Source organism: Globicephala melas, chromosome 5, assembly GCF_963455315.2.
Source record: "Globicephala melas chromosome 5, mGloMel1.2, whole genome shotgun sequence".
NCBI classification, from domain to species: Eukaryota; Metazoa; Chordata; class Mammalia; order Artiodactyla; family Delphinidae; genus Globicephala; species Globicephala melas.
This window is the reverse complement of record NC_083318.1, coordinates 72,600,641-72,624,441: the sequence shown is the minus strand read 5'-3', so window position 1 is coordinate 72,624,441 and position 23,801 is coordinate 72,600,641. Positions and strand designations below refer to the sequence as shown.

Here is a 23,801-nt window from a genome sequence, read left to right as displayed (position 1 = left end):
AGGCAAACCTGATCCTGGAGAGCCTTACACGTCAGTGCAAGGAGTGTAGACTTCTTTGCACTCCAAAGCTCCCCCGGACTAAAATGCCATCAGTCTTAAAGTAACAATTAGATCCTTTTTTTCATCACACTGGTTACTGTTTATTTTTCATTGATTACAGAAGCACAGGCAAGAGATTTCCCCTTTCCTCAAGGACTTTCTCCTCCAAAAATTTTATAAATATACACTTGTGGCCACATCTCTCTCTCTCTCATTCTCTCTCTCTCTCTCTCTTTCTCCCCCTCTCCTTCTCTCCCTCCCTCCCTCCCTCCCTCCCTCCCTCCCTCCCTAACACTTGAGCAATATCAAGACCCTCTATTGCCTAATTCATCTTTGCGGCCTCTCTAATTATCTTTGTCTTCTTTTCCTAGGAAACAGAGTCTGAGGCAAAAGTTGTATGAAAATGCTTTAAAAGGGGAAGAACGTGGAATTGCAGAGCAGCAATACTGAGGAGAAAAGGAAAATGAGTCAAGGAAGGAAGTAAAGCAGATACGAGAGGGTGCATTATTGGGCTGGCCGTTGCCTCCCAAGAAACACAGCTGCTTTTAGCTGTATGTAGCACTCTTGCTGCTTGTAACTGTTTGCAGGGGAGGAGCTAGGTTAAGACTTTATGCCACTTCTGTCCGTTCCCCCTGCCTTTCATTGGTCTTAAAGTTTATCATAAGGAGGGTTAACTGCCCTTTCTTTCAGGTGGTGTTCTCAGGGTGACCAAGAGGGAGGCCAGAGCCTCCACGGGACTAATTGGGTTGGATGTGGGCATGTTGCTGGTGTGGCCTCCACTACGTAGGGATGACGGAGCCATCAAGTTGTGCCCAGGGAGCCTGAGAGCGTTGACAGTGTGGAGATGAGGCAGTGTAGCAGTGGCGTAAGCACACCGCTCAACAAGTGGCCAAGTCCAGGTGGTGGAGGGCAGTGCGCTGCTGAATCTTTGGAGGTGCATAAGTACATCTGGGACCTCAGGCCTCTGTCTGAATAGAAATATGGCTTTGGTGAAGAACGTGGTAAAGTAGTAATAAATGTAGTAGTAAAGCAAGTACAAACTGCTTTACAGTTTATAAAGTGCTCATTTCATTGATATTCCATGAAAGTCTGAGTCTGAGCTAAAAGTCTGGTGAGGGATGTGGTAGTATCCTCCTTTTTACCGAGACCTTGAAGCCTAGAGATGTTAAATGCCTTTTAAGTGGTAGAGTGGGACTTAAATCACACCCTTTCATACTGTCTCTTTAAGGAAATGAGATACTTACTTCTGAATCTGTACTAGGGCATTTAGTTAATTTCTGTAAAATGTTATTTGAGGAGCTCTAGAAAGACTTTCTATGACAGGTGGTTGCTGCCCAGCTACCACTGAACCAGAAACTTAATCATTAAAGAGTCATCTCACTTCCTCTTAGATTGTCCTTCTTCTCTTCTTTTAAAATGCAGAATCCTCCTGGAAAAGTTCGGCCATCCAGTCATTCATTTCTTAGAGGAGGAATGGCTCATTCACTGGTGCTAGGAAGAAGCCAGTGAGTTCTGAGTACTTGGTGGAGAAAGGGAGGGGCAAAGTCAGAGAAAGGAAAGGAGAGACCACTCAAATCAAGTTGGCTGCCTTCACGATTGTGCCTGTGTGTCTCCAATCTGGCATTTAGGCGTGTTCTGAAGTTTGTCCAAACTTCCCTTCTGGAGCAGAGAGTGTTCCAGACTTGCTTCTGAATAAGATGGCCCAGCCCGCTGAGATTATGGTCGGGGTTGCCACCCAGCTCACGGGTTTCTGCAGGCAGGTGGTGGATGTGAGGAATGGTGCTTTGTTACTGAGTAGAATTTTTGTGTTGCTGGTCACTTTCCTAAGGGGGCTTGAGGCCTTGGACAGTGCAGCTCCCTTTCCTTCTTACTTCCTGTCGAGTGATACAAAATGTTTTGAAATAATACTTAAGATAATTGTTGTGGTTTTCACAGGCAACTTCTAAGCTGGCCTCTTTTACCCATGCCTGCACTGCACTTTTTTTTTTTTTAACATCTTTATTGGAGTATAATTGCTTTACAATGGTGTGTTAGTTTCTGCTTTATAACAAAGTGAATCAGCTATAGGTATACATATATCCCCATATCCCCTTCCTCTTGCGTCTCCCTCCCACTCTGCCCTACATTTTTCTGTCTCCTCCCCATTCAGTAGCCTTTGCTCTGCACTATGGATCCTGGAATTCAAATTCTCTCACAGGCTTTGAAGTGCAGTATCCCATTCTCCATTAAGATAGCTAAAATTTATATTTTCATCTTCTCATGTATCCCCTAATCTGCCAAAATGTAACTCTTTTCCTGGAGTCAACAAAATGACATCATTTTCAGTTGCCTGTTAAGAGCTGTTAAATTGTTGCTTAGCCAGATTAAAAAGCAAGCAAGCAAGGAAGAAAAAAAAAGGATTTTTAGATAATGTATACATTCTATGGGATATTTTGTTAGTAAGAACAGCATTTATCAAGAGCTCAAGCAAAGAGTGGACACGTTGACTTGGCGCTGATTGGAGGAGTGTGAATATTCTTATACAGGCTTCAGAAAGCCCAGCATTGACCTGTTTTTATTATTTTTATTGGCTCCCTTGATGATAGACAAACTGGCCTAACCTGGGGCCAACAGAACCAGCAGGAAATTTAGGTCACGGATAGTTGCATTTTAAAAACTCTGGTTTTTTTAGATACTGCTCAATCATTGTAATTGATTGATGATAACATGGCAGAGAGGGCTCTTAAATCATTAAAGGTGACCAGATAAAGACAAATGGCTGGAGATTTTGTTGGATACACGGTCCCCAACTCCCTGTGGTATTCTGTTCTGCTCTCTGAAGAAGTAGCTTGTCCCTCGTTTCATGCAACTTATGGCCCAGCTGGCCTGTGTACAGAAAAGGGCCTCTTAAACTTGGCAGTTCTGTTTGAAAGCACAGCGTAACATCATTTCCCAAGAGATGGGGAAAAAATATTACAAAAAAAGTTTCTATCCCCCCTAAAACATATGTGTGTTTTAAAATGAACAGCCTTTAAAAGTTGTTCTTTCCATCTTTCTCTGAAATCAAGACCCTAGCCTTTACCCATAGCTGAAGGTAAGTGCAGTCAAATTAGATAATTTGATAACTCCTGTAAGCTTCTTATATTTTCCTGCTCTTGCTTTGCGTAAATGCTAATTTGTAATAAGAACTCTAAGTAGATAGCTCTGTTCTTCCCAGGATGCAGGAAATGTGTCCCGGTATAATGGCATTTTAAAAAGTTTTTATTGAAGTAAAATATAATACTGTAGAAAAGTACAACTCAGTGAATTTTTCCTAACTGAAAACATCTGTGTCATCAGAACCCAGGTCAAGAAATACAGTATGACCAGCAACCCTGGAAGCCCTGATTTTTCTTCCTCCCTGTTACTCCCTCCTTTCAAAGGGTAGGAACTTCTAAAAACATAGATAGTTTTCCCTGGCTTTTGTATGTGACATAAATGGAATTGTATAATATGTTCTTTGTTATGGATTCTTTCATTCGACATTTTATTTGTGAGATTCATCCATATTGTTGTTTTGTGAAATTGGAGGTCATTCTCATTGCTGTGTACTATTTCATTGTATGATTCTACTACAGGTTATCTCTCATGGGCATTTTCAGTGGGAGAGAAAGTTTGTAGAATCTGTCTTTACTTCCGCTGAGGATTGCACCATTTCCCGGTGCCAGGGAATCGTTTGCTCCACAGACACAGAATGCCAGCAAGTTCCAAGTGCCCCTTAGAGGGATAAATTTTAGGAAACACTTTCATACTTTGCGATCAGCCTCATTGTGCTACCTTACGTCTGCTTATTCTATTGTCTTCTGATACATTCTTCCAACTTTGTTGTCTATGACATTATTTTGCTCTCTCCAGAATCCTGCCATTCATTTTGGTCCCTTTCTGCCTGTCCTGAGCTCAGACACCCATCCCCCTTTCTGGAATATTTGTATCTGTCCTATTCATACATTTCACTCCAATTCTGCCTTCTCTGTTATCTCCTTTGAAACACCTCTTCCTACTCAGAACCTCTTCAAAAACCTTGAAATAATTCTAGACTCTTCTGTTTCTCTCATACTTCATATTCAATCCATCAGTAAACTGTGCAGGCTTTAGCTTCAAAATATTTCCACATTCAACCAATTCACACCAACTCCAATGTGCCTATCTCAGTCTAAGCCCCATTTTTTCTTGCTTGGATTATTGAGATTGTTTTCACCTGTCTCTCTGCTTCCCTTGCCTCTCTAAAGTCTGTTGTTCTCTTCACCACAACCTGAGTGATAGCCTTTTAAAACATAGACCATACCATTGCTCTGTTCAAAATCCCTTTCATCTCAGAAGAAAAGCAAAGGTTCTAACAATGGGCTATGTGGCCCTGAATGATCTTTGCTCTTCTCTGTCTTGTGTCTTACCCTCTTCCCACTTCTCTTGCTGAGCCTGTTCAACTTCCACACCGTTGATCTATACGACCCTATTCCTGCTACTTCTCATCTGAAGCCCATGCCATGGTCCCAATCTACCATCTTTAAATTAGCCGCTCCTGGAGACCATTTCCACCATCTTTGATGACTTCAGGATTTGATTCCTTTTTGTTCATATCTCTTCAGCATGTCCCATCCTTTTTTTTACATAGTTATAGGTATACATAGAAAATTACGCTGTTTGTAAAGGACACACTGGGTTGACAGCTACACAGGACTGGAGGCCACTGGCCCAGTGGCACTGGCTGCCCTGAGCCCCAGCCAGCTGTCCCTTAGGCTTAGGGGTGTAGGGTAAACATGGCATGGAAACACCCTGAATCAGAAATTCTGCCTTAACGTTTGTGACTGGAAGTACATAACCCTCCACCAGAGATTTTTAACCTTGAATGAGGTTCTGGGGCCAGTCATCTACCTTACCTGGGGACTCTAAAGAGCTGCAAGTCAGTAGATCGCCTCTGACATGCTAAGTTGGTCTACTGCTGTTTGCTGAGTTCCCTTGGTGATTTGTCCCAGTCAGAATCCTAGCATCATAGCCTGTCTCAAGGCTCTGGATTCCCCTTCCCCACAAACTCTGATTTCCCTCTGACTGGGAAGCACTGGAGAGGAAATGTGAAGTGGATCAGATGTAGGTTTTGGAGAAGGACAGTCTTAAGTTGGATCCCAGCTCAACTATTCACCAGCTGACGCCCTTGACAAGTCACCTTTTTCAACCTCAGTTTCTTCCTCTGAAATAATAATGCCCAATGTTACAGGGTAATCAGGAGGATTAAATGAAATAATCATAATTATATCCTTGTAAATGTTTATTTCTCTTTTTCTGATGTCAACTACTTCATTGTAGAGATGAGTATACTTTTGAGCTACGTTCAAAGGACTGAGCTGGAGATACCATTAGGAGTAAGATGTGGTTCTTGCCATCAAGAATTTTTCAGTCTTAGAAGGGGGGTAGACATTTAATGAATAAACAATGTAATGAATAAACAACTAAATTCAGGGTGATAAGAGCCATGGTAGAGGGAAGTAGAGTCTTTTCAGGGATCACAAAGTAGGCACACTTAACACGCAGGGAAAGTCGGGGGAGATAAAGTTTTAGTTGAATTGTGAGACCAGGTGGAAAGGAGGGAAAAACATTCTAGGCAGGGATATAAGCATGTACAAAAGCACAGAGGCAAATGCAAGTAGTTCAGCAAAACTGAAATGTAGCCTGTAAGGAAACGATTCATGCTGGATGAGGCTGAACGGTTAATTAGGGCCACAAAGCTAAAATAAATGCATGTGTCCTATAAAAGCTTTATCTTGAGGACAGTGGAAACCATGAAATAACTTTAAGGAGATCAAAATTTTGGTTCAGAATGAGATAAATCATGACTAGAGATAATAGTAGTTGCAACCTAAGCGGTAGAGGAAGGCATATATAAAATCATTAGGACTTGGTGGCTGATTTGATGTGGCAGGGACGAGGGAAAGCTGTGATAGACTCCAAGTTTCTGTCTTGTTCAATTGGAAGAATGATAGTATCACACAACAGTACGGTATACAGACTGCAGAACAGATAGTGGGGTAAAAATCTTCATATCAGTTTTAGACATGTTGAATTATATTTGCAGATGAGATACATTCAGTACAAGTAGAGATGTCCAATACGCAGTTGACTGTATGGGCAGCAAGCAAAGGAGAGAAATTTGGCTGGAGGTGTACATTTATGAGTTATATTACTTAGTATTCAGATTAAGGTGAGAATCCACAAATACAGTGACTCAAGCAAGATGGTTTATTTCCCATACACACTGCAGTCTAGAAGTTGTTGAGTGATCCAGTCCAGATGCCACTCAGAATGTGGTCCACTGGCCAGCAGCACTGGTATCACCTGACAACTTATTAGGCATACAGAATATTCAGGCCCTATCCCCAAACCTAGTTAATTAGCATCTGCATTTAACAAGAGCCCCAGGTAATCCACATGCACATTAAATTTTGAGAAGCTCTGATTTAAAGGACCTATGTTGCATGAGAAGGGGAAAAGACAGCAGAAAATAATGAGCTTTCTTTTTAGGATGTGACATCCTTAAATCAGTAAATATTAGTATTTACTATAGTAGAAATTAAAACTGAGAATAGTTTAAAATATTTATTTATCAGTTCCTTTAAAAATAATAACAAGCTGGGCTTCCCTAGTGGCGCAGTGGTTGAGAGTCCGCCTGCCGATGCAGGGGACGCGGGTTCGTGCCCCGGTCCGGGAAGATCCCACATGCCGCGGAGCAGCTGGGCCCATGAGCCATGGCCGCTGAGCCTGCGCGTCTGGAGCCTGTGCTCCGCAGCGGGAGAGGCCACAACAGTGAGAGGCCCGCGTACCGCTAAAAAATAAAAAAATTAAAAAAATAACAAGCCTGTTACAAGCTAACATAAATAATATATTTTATGAAGAAGAACTGTATTTCCAAAACAAACAAACAGAAAAGTGAGAATGGCATTGGTTTATATTTTTGCAAATCTCTTTAATGTCTCCCTGAAGAGAAAACAGCTGGGTTCTTGTGTTTGCCTCCTCATTCAATATGCTGCCATATGTTGTTTCGGTTGAAGTAATATTTGAAGAAAATCCAGCCTCATGCAGATACATAGTTGGAAAAGGGAGGAATATTTTGATCGCCTTTTCATGTTTGCAGGCATTGTGTTTTGGTACCATACCTTGACTCTACAAGTAGTAATTTCTTAAAGGTAATTTGTAATGTGGAGTTGGAAAGCATATCAATGAGCTTTCTGTAGTCTTTTACATTAAAATCCACTTGTCTATCCTGCATTTTGCATGGATCTTTTGCCTATGCCTGATTTCCTTACATCATGCATGGGTCATTTGGACAACATTGGCTCACTGAGGTATGCAGATCTTCCAAACGTTGACACATTTCATTGTGCAATTCAAAGAAAAAATCACATATTTAATGTTGCCGTAGATGTCATCAGAAACGTCTTTAAGTATAGAGAATCTGGCAGTGGCAGATACAAGTTTTCCAAAATCTGAATTTTAATTTAAAAGCCAGAATTTTATCCTTGGCAATAAACATGTAAGTTGTTTTCCTGGAAGAAACAGGCTCACTTTGTTCATTTTTGAGAAAATGTTTGCCAAATACCCAAGTTTTAATTATAATTTCTCTATCTGAAATTTTTTCAAGTAACAGTGGTATTGCATGAGAGGAACAATTCAGTTTATGACTCAAATACTTGCACAAGTTCTTTTCCTCAAAATAACCATTGTACTTTAGTATATAGCAGAAGCACTTTATGCATAATTCCTATTTTGTTACACAGAATATTAAAGAGACATTTATTTAAGCTTTGAGATTTTGTAAGATTAATAATTTTCACTGCTTCATCGAGAGCACTCTTAAGTGAAACTGGCTTTTTAAAAAATTCCAACTGTGAGTACATAGCACAGTGCTCAAAAATGCAATGTTATCACAGTTTGGAGCCTCTCTCCTTGATCTGTGTTAAGGTACCAGCACTTTTACCCACCATTATTTTTGTACTATTAGTGCAAATGTCAACAAGGCAAAGAATACTTTAGTATTTTTTGTTCTTTTTCTTTTCTTTCTTTCTTTCTTTTCTTTTCTTTTCTTTTTTTTTTTTTTTTTTTGAGCAGAGAAAGGTTTATTGCAGGGCCAAGCAAGGAGAATGGGTGGCTTGTGCTCAAAACCCCTGAACTCCCTGATGGCTTGGGGGGAAAAGGTTTTATAGGCAAAGTTGGGGATGAGGGCTGCAGGGTGTGTGACTTTCTTCTGATTGGTTGGTGGGGAGGTAGGTAGCAGAGTGGTACTCCAGGAATCTTGTGCTCAGCCTGAAGTTACCATCCTCCACCTGGGCAGAGGCCTTAGTTCTGCAGAAGAGTTCAAAGATATTGTTATGTATATTCCTTGAGGAGGAACCAGGACCCTTACCCAAGGCTGCACTATTGTTTGTTGACTGCTTCTCCCTTGTTTCTGTATTCCCTCCCTTCCCTAATTAGTAATTCTTTGAACCTGCCCTTTGGAACTCAGGGAAGGTCAAGGAGGCTGAATGAAGCCTATTTCCTACAAACAAGAAACGGGGGATGTGGAAAGAATTTGTACCCGAGGGACCTCCTGCTCAGTTGTGATCCCCCCTTTTCTTTGATAGTCCTCAATCTTGAGGAGAACAGGTGTTGGAAGCCTTAATATTTTTATAAAAATAGTTTTGACCTTATGGACCTCTTGAAAAGGTCTCTGGGATCTCAGTTCTGTGGCTCACACTTTGAAACTCACTGTCCTATATGATTATCCTGGGCCTGTTAAATATTGGCTTATGCAATTGCATGATTTTGGACTAATTCTAGGCAAATTTAAGTAGCCAATTAGGGAGCAAATTATTAAGTAGCAAATTTTAAATTTGGTGTGTCTCTGTGCCTTCCTTTTCTATGACAACCCTGAAGGCACTCATTGGTTCCCTAGTGGCACGGATGGAATACGTACCACCCAGGAACCAATTCTTGCTTGCTCTTGCTTGTTTGTTTAGTCATTGGGCAGGTATTTATGGACCCCTACTTTTTACCAGGTTCTCTGACTGGGCTATGGGCCTGATGCAGAGCTTCACATGCCCCATCTCACATAAACCACTTGCATCAATTTTCTATTGCTGCTGTAACAAATCACCACAAACTTAGTGGCTTAGAACAACAGAAATTTACTACATTATAATTGTGTAGCTCAGAAGTCCAACACTGGTCTCACTGGACTAAAATGAAGGTGACGGCAGCACTGCATTCCTTTCTGGAGGCTCTAAGGGGACATCTGTTTCTTTGCCTTTTCCAGCTTCTAGAGGCCCCCTGCATTCCTTGGGTCATGTCTCCCTTCCTCCATCTTTAAAACATACACTGTGCTTCTCTCTGACCTTTCATCATTGCGTCTCTCTCTGACCACAGCCAGGAAAGGTTCTCTACTTTAAGGACCCATGTGACTAGATTGGGCCCACCCAGATAATGCAGGATAATCTCCCCATCTCAAGTTCTGTAACTTTAATCACATCTGCAAAGTCCCTTTGGTCATATAATATAACATGTTTATGGTTCTGGGGACAAGAGTGTAGGTCTCTTTGAGGGGGTGTTATTCTGCCTACCACACACTTAGTAAGTGTGCATTAAATAGTTGTTGAAGGAAGGAATGAAGGATCCTATCCCATCACTCATTTCTCAGAGCTTTGCTCCTCCCTGATATTAGATGTTGATTGTTTAAGACTCAGTTGAGGTACCACCTCTTCGAGGATTTAGGTGTTGCTCTGCTCTGTTTCCAAAGTAAATGAATACCTCTACTAAAGCACTTATTTACTGCATCATCATGACTGTTTGTTCCTATCCCCACTCTCCTGTAAGTTCATTGAATCTTGTGTCTGGCACGTAGTATGTGCACAATAAATATTTGTTGATGAATGCATGAGAGCAGCAATTAATTATCTTTATACCCACCAAGTTACATTTTTACATTTTCCCTGGCACATGTAAAGCCCATTCCCCAAAGAAGCAGAGTGGCTTTACTTATGGGAATTTAAGGCCTTGTAGCAAGTATTAATGCAAGAATGGCAAAGGCCATTAACACAAGTGATATTTGGGGCAGAAGGGCCTTAGGCACTCCCTGGCAGCATCCCTTGAGCCCGCACCTGCTAACTGAGCGGAAGCTTGGAGGAATTGTAGAGATGGGTTCTCTGCAGAGCAGCACTTTGGAGTGGCTTAGAGTTCCCCTAAGTGTCTGCAGGCTCTGCATTCCAGAGGAACAGGTGTGGAGCCGCAGGCCTGCTCTGCAGCCACACTGCATATGGCCCCTTTGTACCTCATGCCTGCAGAAGTCGCCAGCACAGAGACTGACTCTGACTTTGCAGAGGTGTCTTAATTCAGCCCCAAAGTTGGCTTTTCTAAACACAACATGCATTTTACAGAGGGCCTTTTGTATGGAGTTACTGGGGATTCATTCAAAAATAACAGAAGTCCCAGTCTGCAGAATTAAAAAAAAAAAGTTTTTGTCATTCCAGACACAGCTCCAGTCTTCCACCTCCTACTAGTAAGCCCATTTATATCAAAATGAATGAGAAATTTAATCCCTGGTACTTTATAAAGAAGCCATTTTTTTTCCTTTGGTTGTGGTTTACTCTGTGTGTGCTTTTTTAATGGCAGTGTTTAATAATGTTTATATTGCCTTTAACCTTTGACTAACTTTGCAGTTAAGTTCCAAGATGTGGTTACACATCCAGTATTTGTAGGCTGCTCCTGCCTCCTTTGAGACTGCTAACTTCTTATTCCTGGAAGATATTTCATTCTCTTACCAAGCATCTTAATCACTTCTGCTGGGTAAGAAGGGAGTCAGTGGGGTAGTAGGCAATAGTAGTAATAGTTGTGTAGTATTGGGTTGATCAAAAAGTGCCTTCGGTTTTTAAGTAAAAATAAAAGACTCATTTTCACTAAGAACTTTATTGAACAACGTATTCACCCTTTTGTTCCACGACCTTCTGCTATTTTTCAGGCAACTTCCTAATTCCATCTTCCCAAAACTTTTTATCTTTTTGAGCAAAGAACTGTTCCAGGTGCCTTTTACAGTCTCCCAGGTAATTGAATTTTTTTCCATTAAGAGAATTTTGTAAAGACCTAAATAAATGGAAGTCCAAAGGTTCAATGTCTGGCGAACACGGTGGAAGAATCAGAACTTCCCAGACAAGCTGTAACAGTTTTTGCCTGGTCATCAAAGAAACATGAGGTCTTGCGTTATCCTGACGGAAGATTATGAGTTTTCTCTTGACTAATTCTGGACGCTTTTCACTGAGTGCTGCTTTCAGTTGGTCTAATTGGGAGCAGTACTTGTTGGAATTATTTGTTTGGTTTTCCGGAAGGAGCTCATAATAGAGGACTCCCTTCCAATCCCACCATATACACAACATCACTTTCTTTGGATGAAGACCGGCCTTTGGTGTGGTTGGTGGTGGTTCATTTCACTTGCCCCACGATCTCTTCCGTTCCACATTATTGTACGTTATCCACTTTTCATCGCCTGTCATAATTTGTTTTAAAAATGGAATGTTTTTGTTATGTTTAAGTAGAGAATCTCATGTGGAAATAGGGTCAAGAAGGTTTCCTGCGCTGAACTTACGTGGAACCCAAACATCAAGGCAATTAACATAACCAAGCTGGTGCAAATGATTTTCAGCACTTGATTTGGGTATTTAGAATATGTCGGCTATCTCCCGTGTGGTCTAATGTTGATTGTTTTCAATTAATGTCTTGATTTGATCGCTATCAGCTTCAACTGGTCTACCCGACTGTGGAGCATTGTCCACCGAGAAATCTCCAGCACAAAACTTTGCAAACCACTTTTGACACGTTCGATCAGTCACAGCACCTTCTCCATGTGCTGCACAAATCTTTTTTTGTATTTCAGTTGCGTCTTTACCTTTCCTGAAATAATAAAACGTAATGTGCCGAAAATGTTGCTTTTTTCTTCCATCTTCAATATCAAAATGGCTACACAAAAATTCACCAAATTTGATGTCTTTTTTAAATGTGTGCTGATATGACAGCTGTCACATACAGTCTAACCAAATTGTTTCGAATGAAGTTAAAGACAACTAAGTGCTACTAGAGCCATCTTGTGGAAAAAACGAACGAACCTTTTGGTCAACCCAATAGTAATAGTTAGTAGTTTTCAGGGACTATGGGCCAGGCACTGTGCTTTGTGACTCCTATTATTAAATCTTTAGAATAACGTTATGAAACAAGAACTATTATTGTGTATCCTCAAATGTAAGGGAAAGTACTTTCCTTAGAATTAACCCTCAGAAAAGAGGGCCTCCCCTTATGTTTGAGTCCTTACAAAGACTGTCCCATTGTGGGGTTACTCTATTTTAAACCACAAAGTAGTTTAAGCAATCGTCCCAGTATTATGAAAATGCCTGTGGCGGGCTTCCCTGGTGGCGCAGTGGTTGAGAGTCCGCCTGCTGATGCAGGGGACACGGGTTCGTGCCCCGGTCTGGGAAGAACCCACATGCCGCGGAGCGGCTGGGCTGGTGAGCCATGGCCGCTGAGCTTGCGCATCCAGAGCCTGTGCTCCGCAATGGGAGAGGCCACAACAGTGAGAGGCCCGCGTACCACAAAAAAAAAAAAAAAGAAAGAAAATGCCTGTGGCTTGGGACTGCTTGATATTCAGGCCTTTGTGATACTCTTTCCATTTTATATAGATGAGAAAACTGAGACTTACCCAAGGTCATACAGCTAATAAGTGGTACAGCCAGAATTCAAACCCAGGCATAAAATCTTACTCCCATCTCCTCATTTTTAATCCACCTCAGATTCTTTCTTTTACCTTTAAAAAAGTTTCAGTCTAGGAAGTTTCATCCAGGATGTTTTCTTTCCTTCTTGTTGAGGTTTCATTCTAAGAGCAGAGAAGATCAGAAGATGGGTATGCATCGAGTCTGGAGTCATGCTTTTATGGATAGCACTAGGAAGGTCTAGTTCACCTTCTAAGCCAAGGTGTCATGGGATTCTCTCTGCTTCATCCTTGCCAGATCACCCTGCTTCGCTTTGCTTTGATGGGAAGTTCATTGCTTCCTGAGTCAGTCTCTTACCTTGGCTCTGGTTGTAGGAGTTCTTCCTCATACTGAGCTGAAATCATTTGTCTTGGAATTTTCAGTCTGACAGAAAAGAGATCAAAATGTACGTGGCTTTGTCTCTTACTGTCTTCCCTTCTTCCCCTCCCCTTCTTCTTCCCTTTCCAATAAATGTTTTATTTTAGAATAGCTTTAGATTTATAGAAAACTTGCCAAGATAATACAGAGAATTTCTGTATACCCCTCACCCTACTGTTAAAATCTTACACTATTGTGTATCCTCAATCATTTGTCAAAACTAAGAAACCAACATGGTACATTATTATTAATTATAAACTCCAGACTTCAGTCTGATTTCACTAGTTTTTCTCTTAATGTCCTTTGTGTGTTCCAGGATCCCATCCAGGATATCACATTACATTTAGTCATTATGTTTCCTTAGTCTCATCTGGTGTGTGATAGTTTTTCATTTTTTCCTTATTTTTCATGACCTTGATGGTTTTGAGGGAGTGCTGGTCAGGCATTTTGTAGAATGTCCCTCAATTAGGATTTATCTGATGTTTTTGTCATGGGGTTATGGGCTTGGGAGAAGAATACTGCAAAAGTAAAGTGCCAATCTCATCACATCATATTTGGGACAGGTGATATCAATGTGACTTATCACTGGTGATGTGAACCTTGATCCTCTGACTAAGGTAAAGTCACTCCTCCCTCCCCTTTCCATACACAGTTTTTTAAAAGCAAGTCACCATGTTCAGCTCACACTTAAGATGTGGGGCGATTAAGTTCTGTCTCCAGGAGGAGAAGTAGCTTATGTAGGTAAGTTATTTGGAATTCTTCTGTTAAGGAATATTTCTCTTCTCCTACATTAATTAATGCAACCACTTATTCATTACCAGTGTGGAGTGATGCATATTTATTTTATACTTTGGGTTATAATCCATTACTACTACTACTTTAATTTTTCTCTTGTGCACATCATTCCAGCTTTGACCACTGGGAGATCTCCCAGTTGTCTCTTGTGTCGTTTTGACATGCCCCCATTTGTTTGTTTTCTAAGGACTTCCTTACTTTCTGGCACTACAAGATATTCCAGGTTCTTCTTGTATTTTCCCCGCCCCATCACTAGAATCAGCCATTTCTCCAAGGATCTCTGGTTCCTATTTTTGGAGAATGATATTAGAAACTAAGACCTGACCACTGGAGTGCTCATTGCTACTGGGATGTAACTACTTCTACATCTTCTCAGTGGACAGAGTTAGGAAATACGTGAATGTATATCAGCCCATGTTACACACATATCTACAGTATTTCTGCATCTACATTTCTTTCTATAGGAAGGCTTTTCTTTTTCAAGTATTTATTGTTATATTTTGCTGTGTAGCGAACAGCGAGATTCACTGCCTTCTACCACCAATGGTAATTTTTTAAGATAGGGGGAGAGGAAAGTAAAAATGGAGATCTTAGCGTAACTATGACTTAAGAACTCAGTCACCCTCTAGTCCGATCATGTAATTTTAGAGATGAAGACATCCTAAGAAGTTTACTGAGATCCAAAGAGGTTAAAATACTAGCTAGTGGAACAGTCAAGATTGGAATCTGGCTTTTTGAAACGGAATCTCTTTATTTCCACAATATCTAATGCCTCTTTAAGACTAATCAGTATTCTTGGCTTTGTATTCAGCTCAGTTATTAACTTCTTCGGATGCATTAAGCAGATTAAAGTGTAATTTTAGAAATTGGTGTGCAGAGGTACGAGCTAGCCAATGGAAGTCCGCTGCAGTGTCACTGAGGAGGGATTTTGCTCTCCAGTGACAGATCAACAACTTGAAAATGATGCTCTGATGGCCAGATGTTAGTGAGTGAATCTACTTAAATGACTATGATGATTACCCTGCCCTGTTTTACTTTTTATAACTATCGCAAAAAAATGTATATTTTTGCTCTGGGGAGAGAAGCACAGGGTTCCTATAGGACAGATACTTGATGTATACACCTGCTTTTTAGAAATGGGATATAAAGCAATGAAAGAATCTGTTTAATGTCATCCAAGGAGTTGGTGATAGAGTAAAAAATAAAAAGCGAAAGCTGCAGCCCGCATGGCCCTTCTTTTAACAGGCCAGCCACACAGCTCCTTTCTTTTAAATTGCTTTCGGGCAGCTTTTAAAGTGAAGAACAAACACTTGAAAGTTCCTCCCAAGAGACTCCTGAGGCTACAGGACAGTCCTAGGATGCCTTCAAACCTTTCAGCCATTTCCTTTGAGAAGTGGGTATGTTTATACTTGATAAACCATGTCTTGTCACCACATAACAGTTAAAATCTCCATTCTGTTCTTTTCCATTTGTACTTTAGTCATTCCATTTTAGTTTTGTTTGGTACATTGTGAACATCCAGGATTTTTAGTTGAAATAAATGGTAACAGCTGTTTCCCATGTACCAAAAAATGTAATTATGAACCTTAACCTTGAGATGATATGTCCAGACTTTCCCAGGTGTGGAAATGACTTGAAAAGCTCATTTTGGGTAGTCGTCCCAATACAGAACCACATTCAGCTGCTTGCCATCAACTTCATTCAGAGAGAGAGAGTTTCTGTAGGTCTTTCTTTATTCCAATACTCCCTTCTTAACACGGCTTTTCCTCTTTAAAATAGTGCAGGGACTTCCCTGATGACGCAGTGGTTAAGAATCCGCCTGCCAATGCAGGGGACGTGGGTTCAATCCCTGGTCCGGGAAGATCCCACATGCCACAGAGCAACGAAGCCCCTGCGCCACGACTACTGAGCCCATGTGCTGCAACTACTGAAGCCCATGCACCTAGAGCCTGTGCTCTGCAACAAGAGACGCCACCACAATGAGAAGCCCGTGCACCGCAGGGAAGAGTAGCGCCCGCTCACCACAACTAGAGAAAGCCCGCGCGCAGCAACGAAGACCCAACGCAGCCAAAAATAGATAAATAAACAAACAAACAAACAAACAAATAAATAAAAGACTATGGTCTAAAAAATATAATAGTGCATATTTACTGACATAAACACACCCTTAAGTCCCATCTTTCATTCCTGCTTTATTTTTCTCAGTAGCTCTTACCACCATTTAAAATACTATATGTTTTACTTCCTTAGCTTTAAATTGTCTGTTTTCCCCCATTAGAATGTAAGCTCTGTGATAGCAGAGGATTTGTTTCGTTCACTGCTGTCTTCCCCAGACCCAGAGTAGTACCTGGAACATAGCAGATGCTCAGTGAATGCTTCTGAATGAATAACGTGAAAGTTGTAACTCGTGATCATTTGGCCCCTGATTTTAATATAAATACAAATAGTTGAGTTTTATTTTACAGGGTTATTTTAGATTATAAGTAGAATTAAATCACATTGTTTAAAATGGGGATTTATCTATTCACCAAAAACCTCAGAATTTGTACTAGAAATGTGCATAGTGCATTGGAAGTTATGCAGCTAACTCAGTAATGCAATGCTGTTATCACATGAAAGGAATTTTGAAATTCTCTTCTAAATATCACTCAGGAAATTGGTGGAATACCTAAAAGCACATTTTTTTTAAACTTTAAATGTGAATTATCTTCAGACTAACCCAAAGATATCCTGAAATGTCATTACCCAGTTTGACCAGATTTAGCAGAAATGACTTTTCATTGTTATAAAAAGAAAATCTATTCTGACTAATATTTGCCACCTTAAAGAATATTAAAAGAATATGCTATAAAATCTAAAGTAATTCCTCTGAAGGAATGTCAGCATATAGGTGCTGGCATGTTTTTATTTTTAATCATATTATGTTACAAATATTTTTATTTAAAATTTCTAGCATCTGAACTACGTACACTTTTATTTTTAAAACACATAGCTCTTATTTCTTTAAGCAATATGTAAGATAATAGAAAAGGGTATGCAACTTGACCAGCCATTTTATGAACTAGATCTTTCAAAACAACAGCTCTAATGCCAAATTGCTTGCAGTATTCTCTCCAGGACAAGAAACATACAAATAAAAAGCAATCTAGTCAGTGAACATCACAGACTTGTTTGCAAGCTATCTTTGGGCTGATGTAGTGCATAAATTACATCTGTACAAGACTGACATATGTGCCTATTCCCCCCTTTTATTTCAGAGCATTGGGGAGTCGACAATGTCTGTTGTGTTAAATCAGCTGCTTCCCATGATTAAGCCTTCGAACCAGAGGACTAATGATGACTACAGCCCCGAAGAGCTGCTGGTCCTCCTGATATATATTTATTCTGTCAGTGGAGAGTTCTCAGTGGACAAAGACCTGGGTGAAGGTGAAGAAAAAGTGAAGAAAGCGTTGGCTCAAGTCTTTTGTGAGGAGTCTGAATTGTCACCTTTGCTGCAAAAAATCACAGGTGAGTGTTTAACAAAAATAGAGGACATAAACATCACTGTTACCGAAAACATTTAAAAATAAAGGCATTTGGAAATAGGATGTAACCATCTTCATTGGAGTTGTTCCGAATTTCATGAGGCCTGATGAATGCTAGCCAGCCTTTCGGATTAGAGGTTTTGTTGTAGGTTTTTTTTTTTTTTATTCCAGTTGTGGTAGGGAAATGGCCTTCTAGCTGCTTGTCAGTATTCATATTCTTAGAGTCTAAGCCTTGTTAAAATAGCAAAATACTCACAGGGTGTAATATCTTTAAGGAAAAATAAAATGACGTGCATCCATCCTATTCAAAGGATTTCTGTTGACATATGCTCTTTGAGATTGTCATTTCAAACTTAAAAACAAAAACAAAAAACCTGTTTCCCTAAGATGTTGTACAATGTTATAGGATGAAAATTGCCATTTTCAAGAACAGTTTCATATTTTGACTTCTCATATTTCATCTTGAATCTGAATTAATTGGTACTATCCAAAATAATCCCCAAACATCCCAGTAAAGCAGGCTGTTGATTTGGGGGAAGTACCTAATTAAATATCCTAAAATCTAACCATTTTCACTTCTAGTAAGAACTGTGGTATAACTTGCGGAGATATTCATTTGTGTTGTTTCATATCAAATTCAATATTCTTTATATTTTGTGTAAAGCTTATTGCTAGTAGCGTGGATTGAGCCTGGGCCTGTTTGAGAGTGAGAAGTTATTAAAACTTACATGTAAAACGTAAATACTTTAAAAACATACCAGGTTGCCGTTCATTCATGGATATGTGTGTGTGGGTGCATGTAGACCTCTCCACTGGGGAAGGCTCAGCTGAGGGAGGTTACATATCATCTGACTTTTCCTCCTGTCTCCTGTCCTGCCTCCCTGGGGGGCGGGGCCCAGCTTTCTCAGAAGCGGGCTGTGTCTCTGTCCACCTGAGCATCCCGTGCATGTGTGCTTTCCTTTGTGCCCAATGCTGGCCTTTCCTGTGTCTGGTCATGGAAAACGAAACCGTGACAAGGTGGAAACCGAATGAACTTCCCACAGAAATGAAACGTTTCCTTGCCCAGTACAGAACCTGCTTGCCAACTTAAAATCTACCTAAGGAAAACTTGTGGGAGTTGTTCCCATTTCATTAGGGTACAGAACTGAGTGTGATTTCACGTGTGTGTTTGGCTATAAATGAATATTGACTTAGAAAGACTTAATATGGTTTATATACAGCTTAGAACAGTGATTTGATTCAAAGTCAACTTGAACACTAGGAGAGTATAATTGGAAGTTTTTCTTAACACACATAATTCCAGAAACAGACAACAAAGATGGTGTGTTCTAACGAGGGTGTTTGGATAGCTTTCTGCAGCGTTAGTGTGTTACTGTATTATTTTGAGAATTGAGGTCAAGCAGTCAGTGTTCATTCGATACTCGCTCAAGGTGTTTATTGACCCAGAATTTCATTCTTTATTGGTTTCTCTGTTTTATGATTGCTCAGGATATTGCATTTTCTTGCTTTTAAATGTGATTTCACGTTTAAAAAGACTTCTGTACATTCATGTTTATATTAGGAAAATTTGTAAAGTTAATAGCTGAAGGTAAAAAAAAAATACGAATTTGTGGAAATTTTAGTGTATCTTTAAATTTTGGAGACATCTTATTTTATAATACAAAGTATATATTCCTACCTAGATTAGCTTTGGTTTTTTTTTATTTTTTATACATCTTTACTGGAGTATAATTGATTCACAATACTGTTTTTATGGCTGAGTAATATTCCATTGTATATATGTGCCACATCTTCTTTATCCATTCATCTGTTGATGGACATTTAGGTTGCTTCCATGTCCTGGCTATTGTAAATAGTGCTACTGTGAACATTGTGGTACATGTCTCTTTTTGAATTATGGTTTTCTCAGGGTATATACCCAATGGTGGGATTGCTGGGTCATATGGTAGTTGTATTTTTAGTTTTTTAAGGAACCTCCATACTGTTCTCCATAGTGGCTGTATCAATTTACATTCCCATCAACAGGGCAGGAGGGTTCCCTTTTCACCACACTCTCTCCAGCATTTATTGTTTCTAGATGTTTTGATAATGGCCATTTTGACCAGTTTGAGGTGATACCTCATGGTAGTTTTGATTTGCATTTCTCTAATAATTAGTGATATTGAGCATCTTTTCACATGCCTCTTGGCCATCTGTATGTCTTCTTTGGTGAAATGTCTATTTAGATCTTCTGCCCATTTTTTAATTGTGTTGTTAGTTTTTTTGATATTGAGCTCCATGAGCTGTTTATATATTTTGGAGATTAATCCTTTGTCAGTTGCTTCGTTTGCAAATATTTTCTCCCGCTCTGAGGGTTGTCTTTTCGTCTTGTTTATGGTTTCCTTTGCTGTGCAAAAGCTTTTAAGTTTCATTAGGTCCCATTTGTTCATTTTTTGTTTTTATTTTCATTACCCTAGGAGGTGGGTCAAAAAAGATCTTGCTGTGGTTTATATCAAAGAGTGTTTTTCCTATGTTTTCCTCTCAAAGTTTAATAGTGTCCGGTCTTACATTTAGGTCTTTAATCCATTTGGAGCTTATTTTTGTGTATGGTGTTAGGGAGTGTTCTAATTTCATTTTTTACATGTAACTGTCTAGTTTTCCTAGCACCATTTATTGAAGAGGCTGTCTTTTCTCCATTGTATGTTCTTGCCTCCTTTGCCATAAATTAGGTGACCATATGTGTGTGGGTTTGTCTTTGGGCTTTCTATCCTGTACCATTGATGTATATTTCTGTTTTTGTGCCAGTACCACACTGTCTTGATTACTGTAGCTTTGTAGTATAGTCTGAAGTCCAGGAGCTTGATTCCTCCAGCTCTGTTTTTCTTTCTCAAGATTGCTTTGGCTATTTGGGGTCTTTTGTGTTTCCATACAAATTGTGAAATTTTTTGTTCTAATTCTGTGAAGAATGCCCTAGATTAGATTTGGATGTACAGTTCAAACAGGGTGGATAAGATGTGCTACTTAGACTTGACATAAGTCAGCTTGCCAGTGAAACACACATCAACCCTTGTGGCCACCAAAAGGACTTGATTTCTGAAGGTAGATTTTTACTTGGCCAGTATAGACATGCCCCTTATTAAGTATGTTGAAAAGTCACGTGTCCTGAGAAGTAGGGTTTATGTTTACAGTTAGCTGCTGAAGAGAATGTTTAATCTACATCTCAGGATAAGGAGTAATAGGACAGCATTGAGGCAGTGGTGACTCAGTTTTGTAGAATAGGATGGAATACGCAGTATGTACTGGAAGAATTGAATTGTCTTCCAAATGTGCTTAGCCTTTCATGGAACTAGGTTAGTTTGGCTTTTACCATGAACTTGCCCACAGTGTTGCACTTATGTTATTCCAGTTTATAATCTCAGCTTACTTGCTACTGGTTGGCAGAAATTACTTTATGTCTTGTGGACATTTTGTGGTTGATGAGATTTAGTTTAAAAGTACTATTGAAAATAAGCAATCAATATAAGAATTCTACTTTTTATATAATGCTGTAATTTTACTAATCTTAACTGTTGATAGAATCAAGCAATCAATACTTCTTCTGTACTAAAAATTAAGCACGTTATCATCACTCAACTGCTAAGTGATAGAACCAGGATTTGAACCTTCTGGATCTCGAGCCCATGTCTTTAAACATGGAATTCTAAACCTGCCACAGGCTCACTTCTGTAACCACTGCATATTGTATTCTGTAACTTATGCTTGCTTAAACTTATTGTTTTATGCCATGCATTCTCACTTTCTGAACAGTGAATTAATATTTGGTTAATATCATAGATATTACTTGTGCTTTTGAATCTGTCTATAATAGCTACTTATAGGAGTTTCCTCATACCTTCCTATTTTGGTGCATGTATCCTCTTTGTTTCTCCATTGCTATAAAGAAATTAAAATATTATATCTAGTCACTGAAATCTCTTGGTTGTCTAGCTTTCTAAAACAGGAGTAGCAAACTTAAATTCCTTTTATTTCAGTAATACCTCTCGACAATAATTACCCTATATTTAAAATTCATATTTCCTTTTATATGTTAAAAATGTAACTTACTTTTGATAGTTTCTTTCATTTCTCTCTATTCTTCCCTTTTATAGAAAGGGCAATGAGAAATTGTGTTCGGCAAAACAAAGCAAAACTTAAGCATGGTCAACGGCAACGTATTATTTTCTTTTTAATAGGTACTCTTGGGGAGAGTGGTGGGCAAAAACTCTCTTTTCTACTCACACAAAATAACAAGGGTTGGCTCTCAGGGTGTCAGGGATGGGAGCTGTAAAAAGAAAATTGGTACGGCCTAAATGTGTCATTTAGTGTTGTGCTTTCTCAGTCTTGCTAAGTTCAAAGAGAGTATCAGTTTCCATATATGTTAGTATTTGCATGGCAGTCACAAGAGAAAACAAACGAAAACCATTTGAACTTTCTTCAGAGTATGAAATCAAAACACTCATTTCAAAGATCTGTGCAAATGTGGACTATCATCATACAGGGAGCTATGTCAGAAAAAGCATAGGCTTAGAGCAGAAATCCTTGATTCAAAAGTCCTGGCTCTGTCATTTCCTAGCAATGTGTGTTAGTGGGCACATTACCATCTCTGAACCTTGATAATAAATATAAGCGCCCTATTGACCACTCATGATTTTCCTGAGAATAAAATGATGTGATGTGTGTGACCTAATTTTTGATCCATAGAGCGTTGTAATAGGTAATTTTTTTTTCCATTGCTGTTATTATTTTGATGGCATCTAGCTGTCATATAGGGCAGTGCTTCCCAGCCTTTTTAACGCTGTTTTGCACACAGGCAGTAAGAATGTTTGCAGAGTCTACTGAGGTAAGTGGACAGGCTGGTGTGGTCGGGGGCAAGCAGCAGCAGGGGCTTGATCACTCCAGGCCCTACCCGCCAGACCTGTGAACTGAAGCAGCAGCTTGGCACACCTGTAAACTATTAAGGGCAAATCAGTGCTCTAAGGTATGTTGGTCAGGAGGCTCTGGAATCAGGAAACAAAGAAAAACAAAACTTGCATATGGTTTTTGACACCCACAACTCTTGGAAAACAATTTTTTTGGTAAACAATTTTTATATTACTCATTAACTTATGTCCCTGAATTTTTATAGTGTCTTTAAAGATCAGGTCAATAAGAGCTAGATCTGTTTAGTTAGGTTCAGTGTAATGCTAGGGAATGAAAGATTCAAAATATCTAAGAACTCTATGGTTCAAGAGAGAGGCATGATAATACCACAGAAACTGTAATTTATATTTATTAGATTCTTATTTTACTTCCTGTTGATAATTTGGGATTATCAATTTCTGTATTATATTAGGATTGTACCTGGATATATGTAATGGAAAATTTACAAGATTAGCTTAAATAGTAAATAAAAATAAATAGGGATTTATTTTTTTTCTCAGCAGGAAGTTAAGAGACAGGCAGCAGAACGCACACTCCTTTTGGCTTCCTTCCTTCCTCCCTTTCTTCCTTTTTTTCCTGTCAGTATATTTCATCATTATGGTCATGAGGTGGACACTCCTCTTCCATGTATTGTGTCCCTGCTTTAGGCAAGGAGGGAGGAAGGATGAAAATAAAAGGAGTATACTAGTGGTGTCTGCCCTTTTTTATATTAGGGGAACCATAGCTTTCTGGAAGTCCTACCCAGAAGACTTGTAATCGTTGCCGAGAACTGGGTTTCATGACCACCTCTGGCTACCAGAGAATCTGATGAATATTTTTAACTGGGCACATATTAGTCATGAACAAAGTCAGGGTTCTGTTAAAAGAAAGAAGGTGAGAGTGGGCATTATGTAAGAAACTTGAATTTGCTGCAGTTATTATTATAGGCTTCCCTGACAGAGGAAATTCTAAGGCAATATAATATACTGTGAGATGGAGTGATGCCCCGGGTGCAGTTAAAGTATTAGTTTTCTTTTACAATATATACTGAAAAAACACACTATTGTGTGCTAGTATCATTGGACTTATAGCACAAATATTTTAACCTTATCAGTATTCATTGAACATGTCTATGTATCTGGCATTATTCTCTCTAAGCATAGAAACCCTGGGGGCGGCAGTGGTGGAGTAAAGGCTCTGAGCACAGGATTTGGAGTCAGGTGGGAATATCAGGTAATAGCAGCATTATAATATCTGATAATCCTAGATAATACTATAGTGTTCAAAGTGCTTTTGTAAACAGTATCGCCTTTGATCTGAAAAGAATATGTACGTTTGAACCCATAAACTTATATGCCTAAAATATTATACCCCAAAT

The 23,801-nt window shown here is 39.5% G+C and overlaps 1 protein-coding gene across 1 annotated transcript in view; it reads left to right on the top strand.

The window, feature by feature from the left end:
• Positions 1-23,801, top strand: part of SCFD2 (sec1 family domain containing 2) — a 393,166-nt gene that overhangs the window by 149,789 nt on the left and 219,576 nt on the right. The window contains exon 5 of the mRNA XM_030880530.2: positions 17,240-17,489. Within this exon, the coding sequence (XP_030736390.1) occupies positions 17,240-17,489 (250 nt within the window). The remainder of the gene's footprint in view (positions 1-17,239; positions 17,490-23,801) is intronic.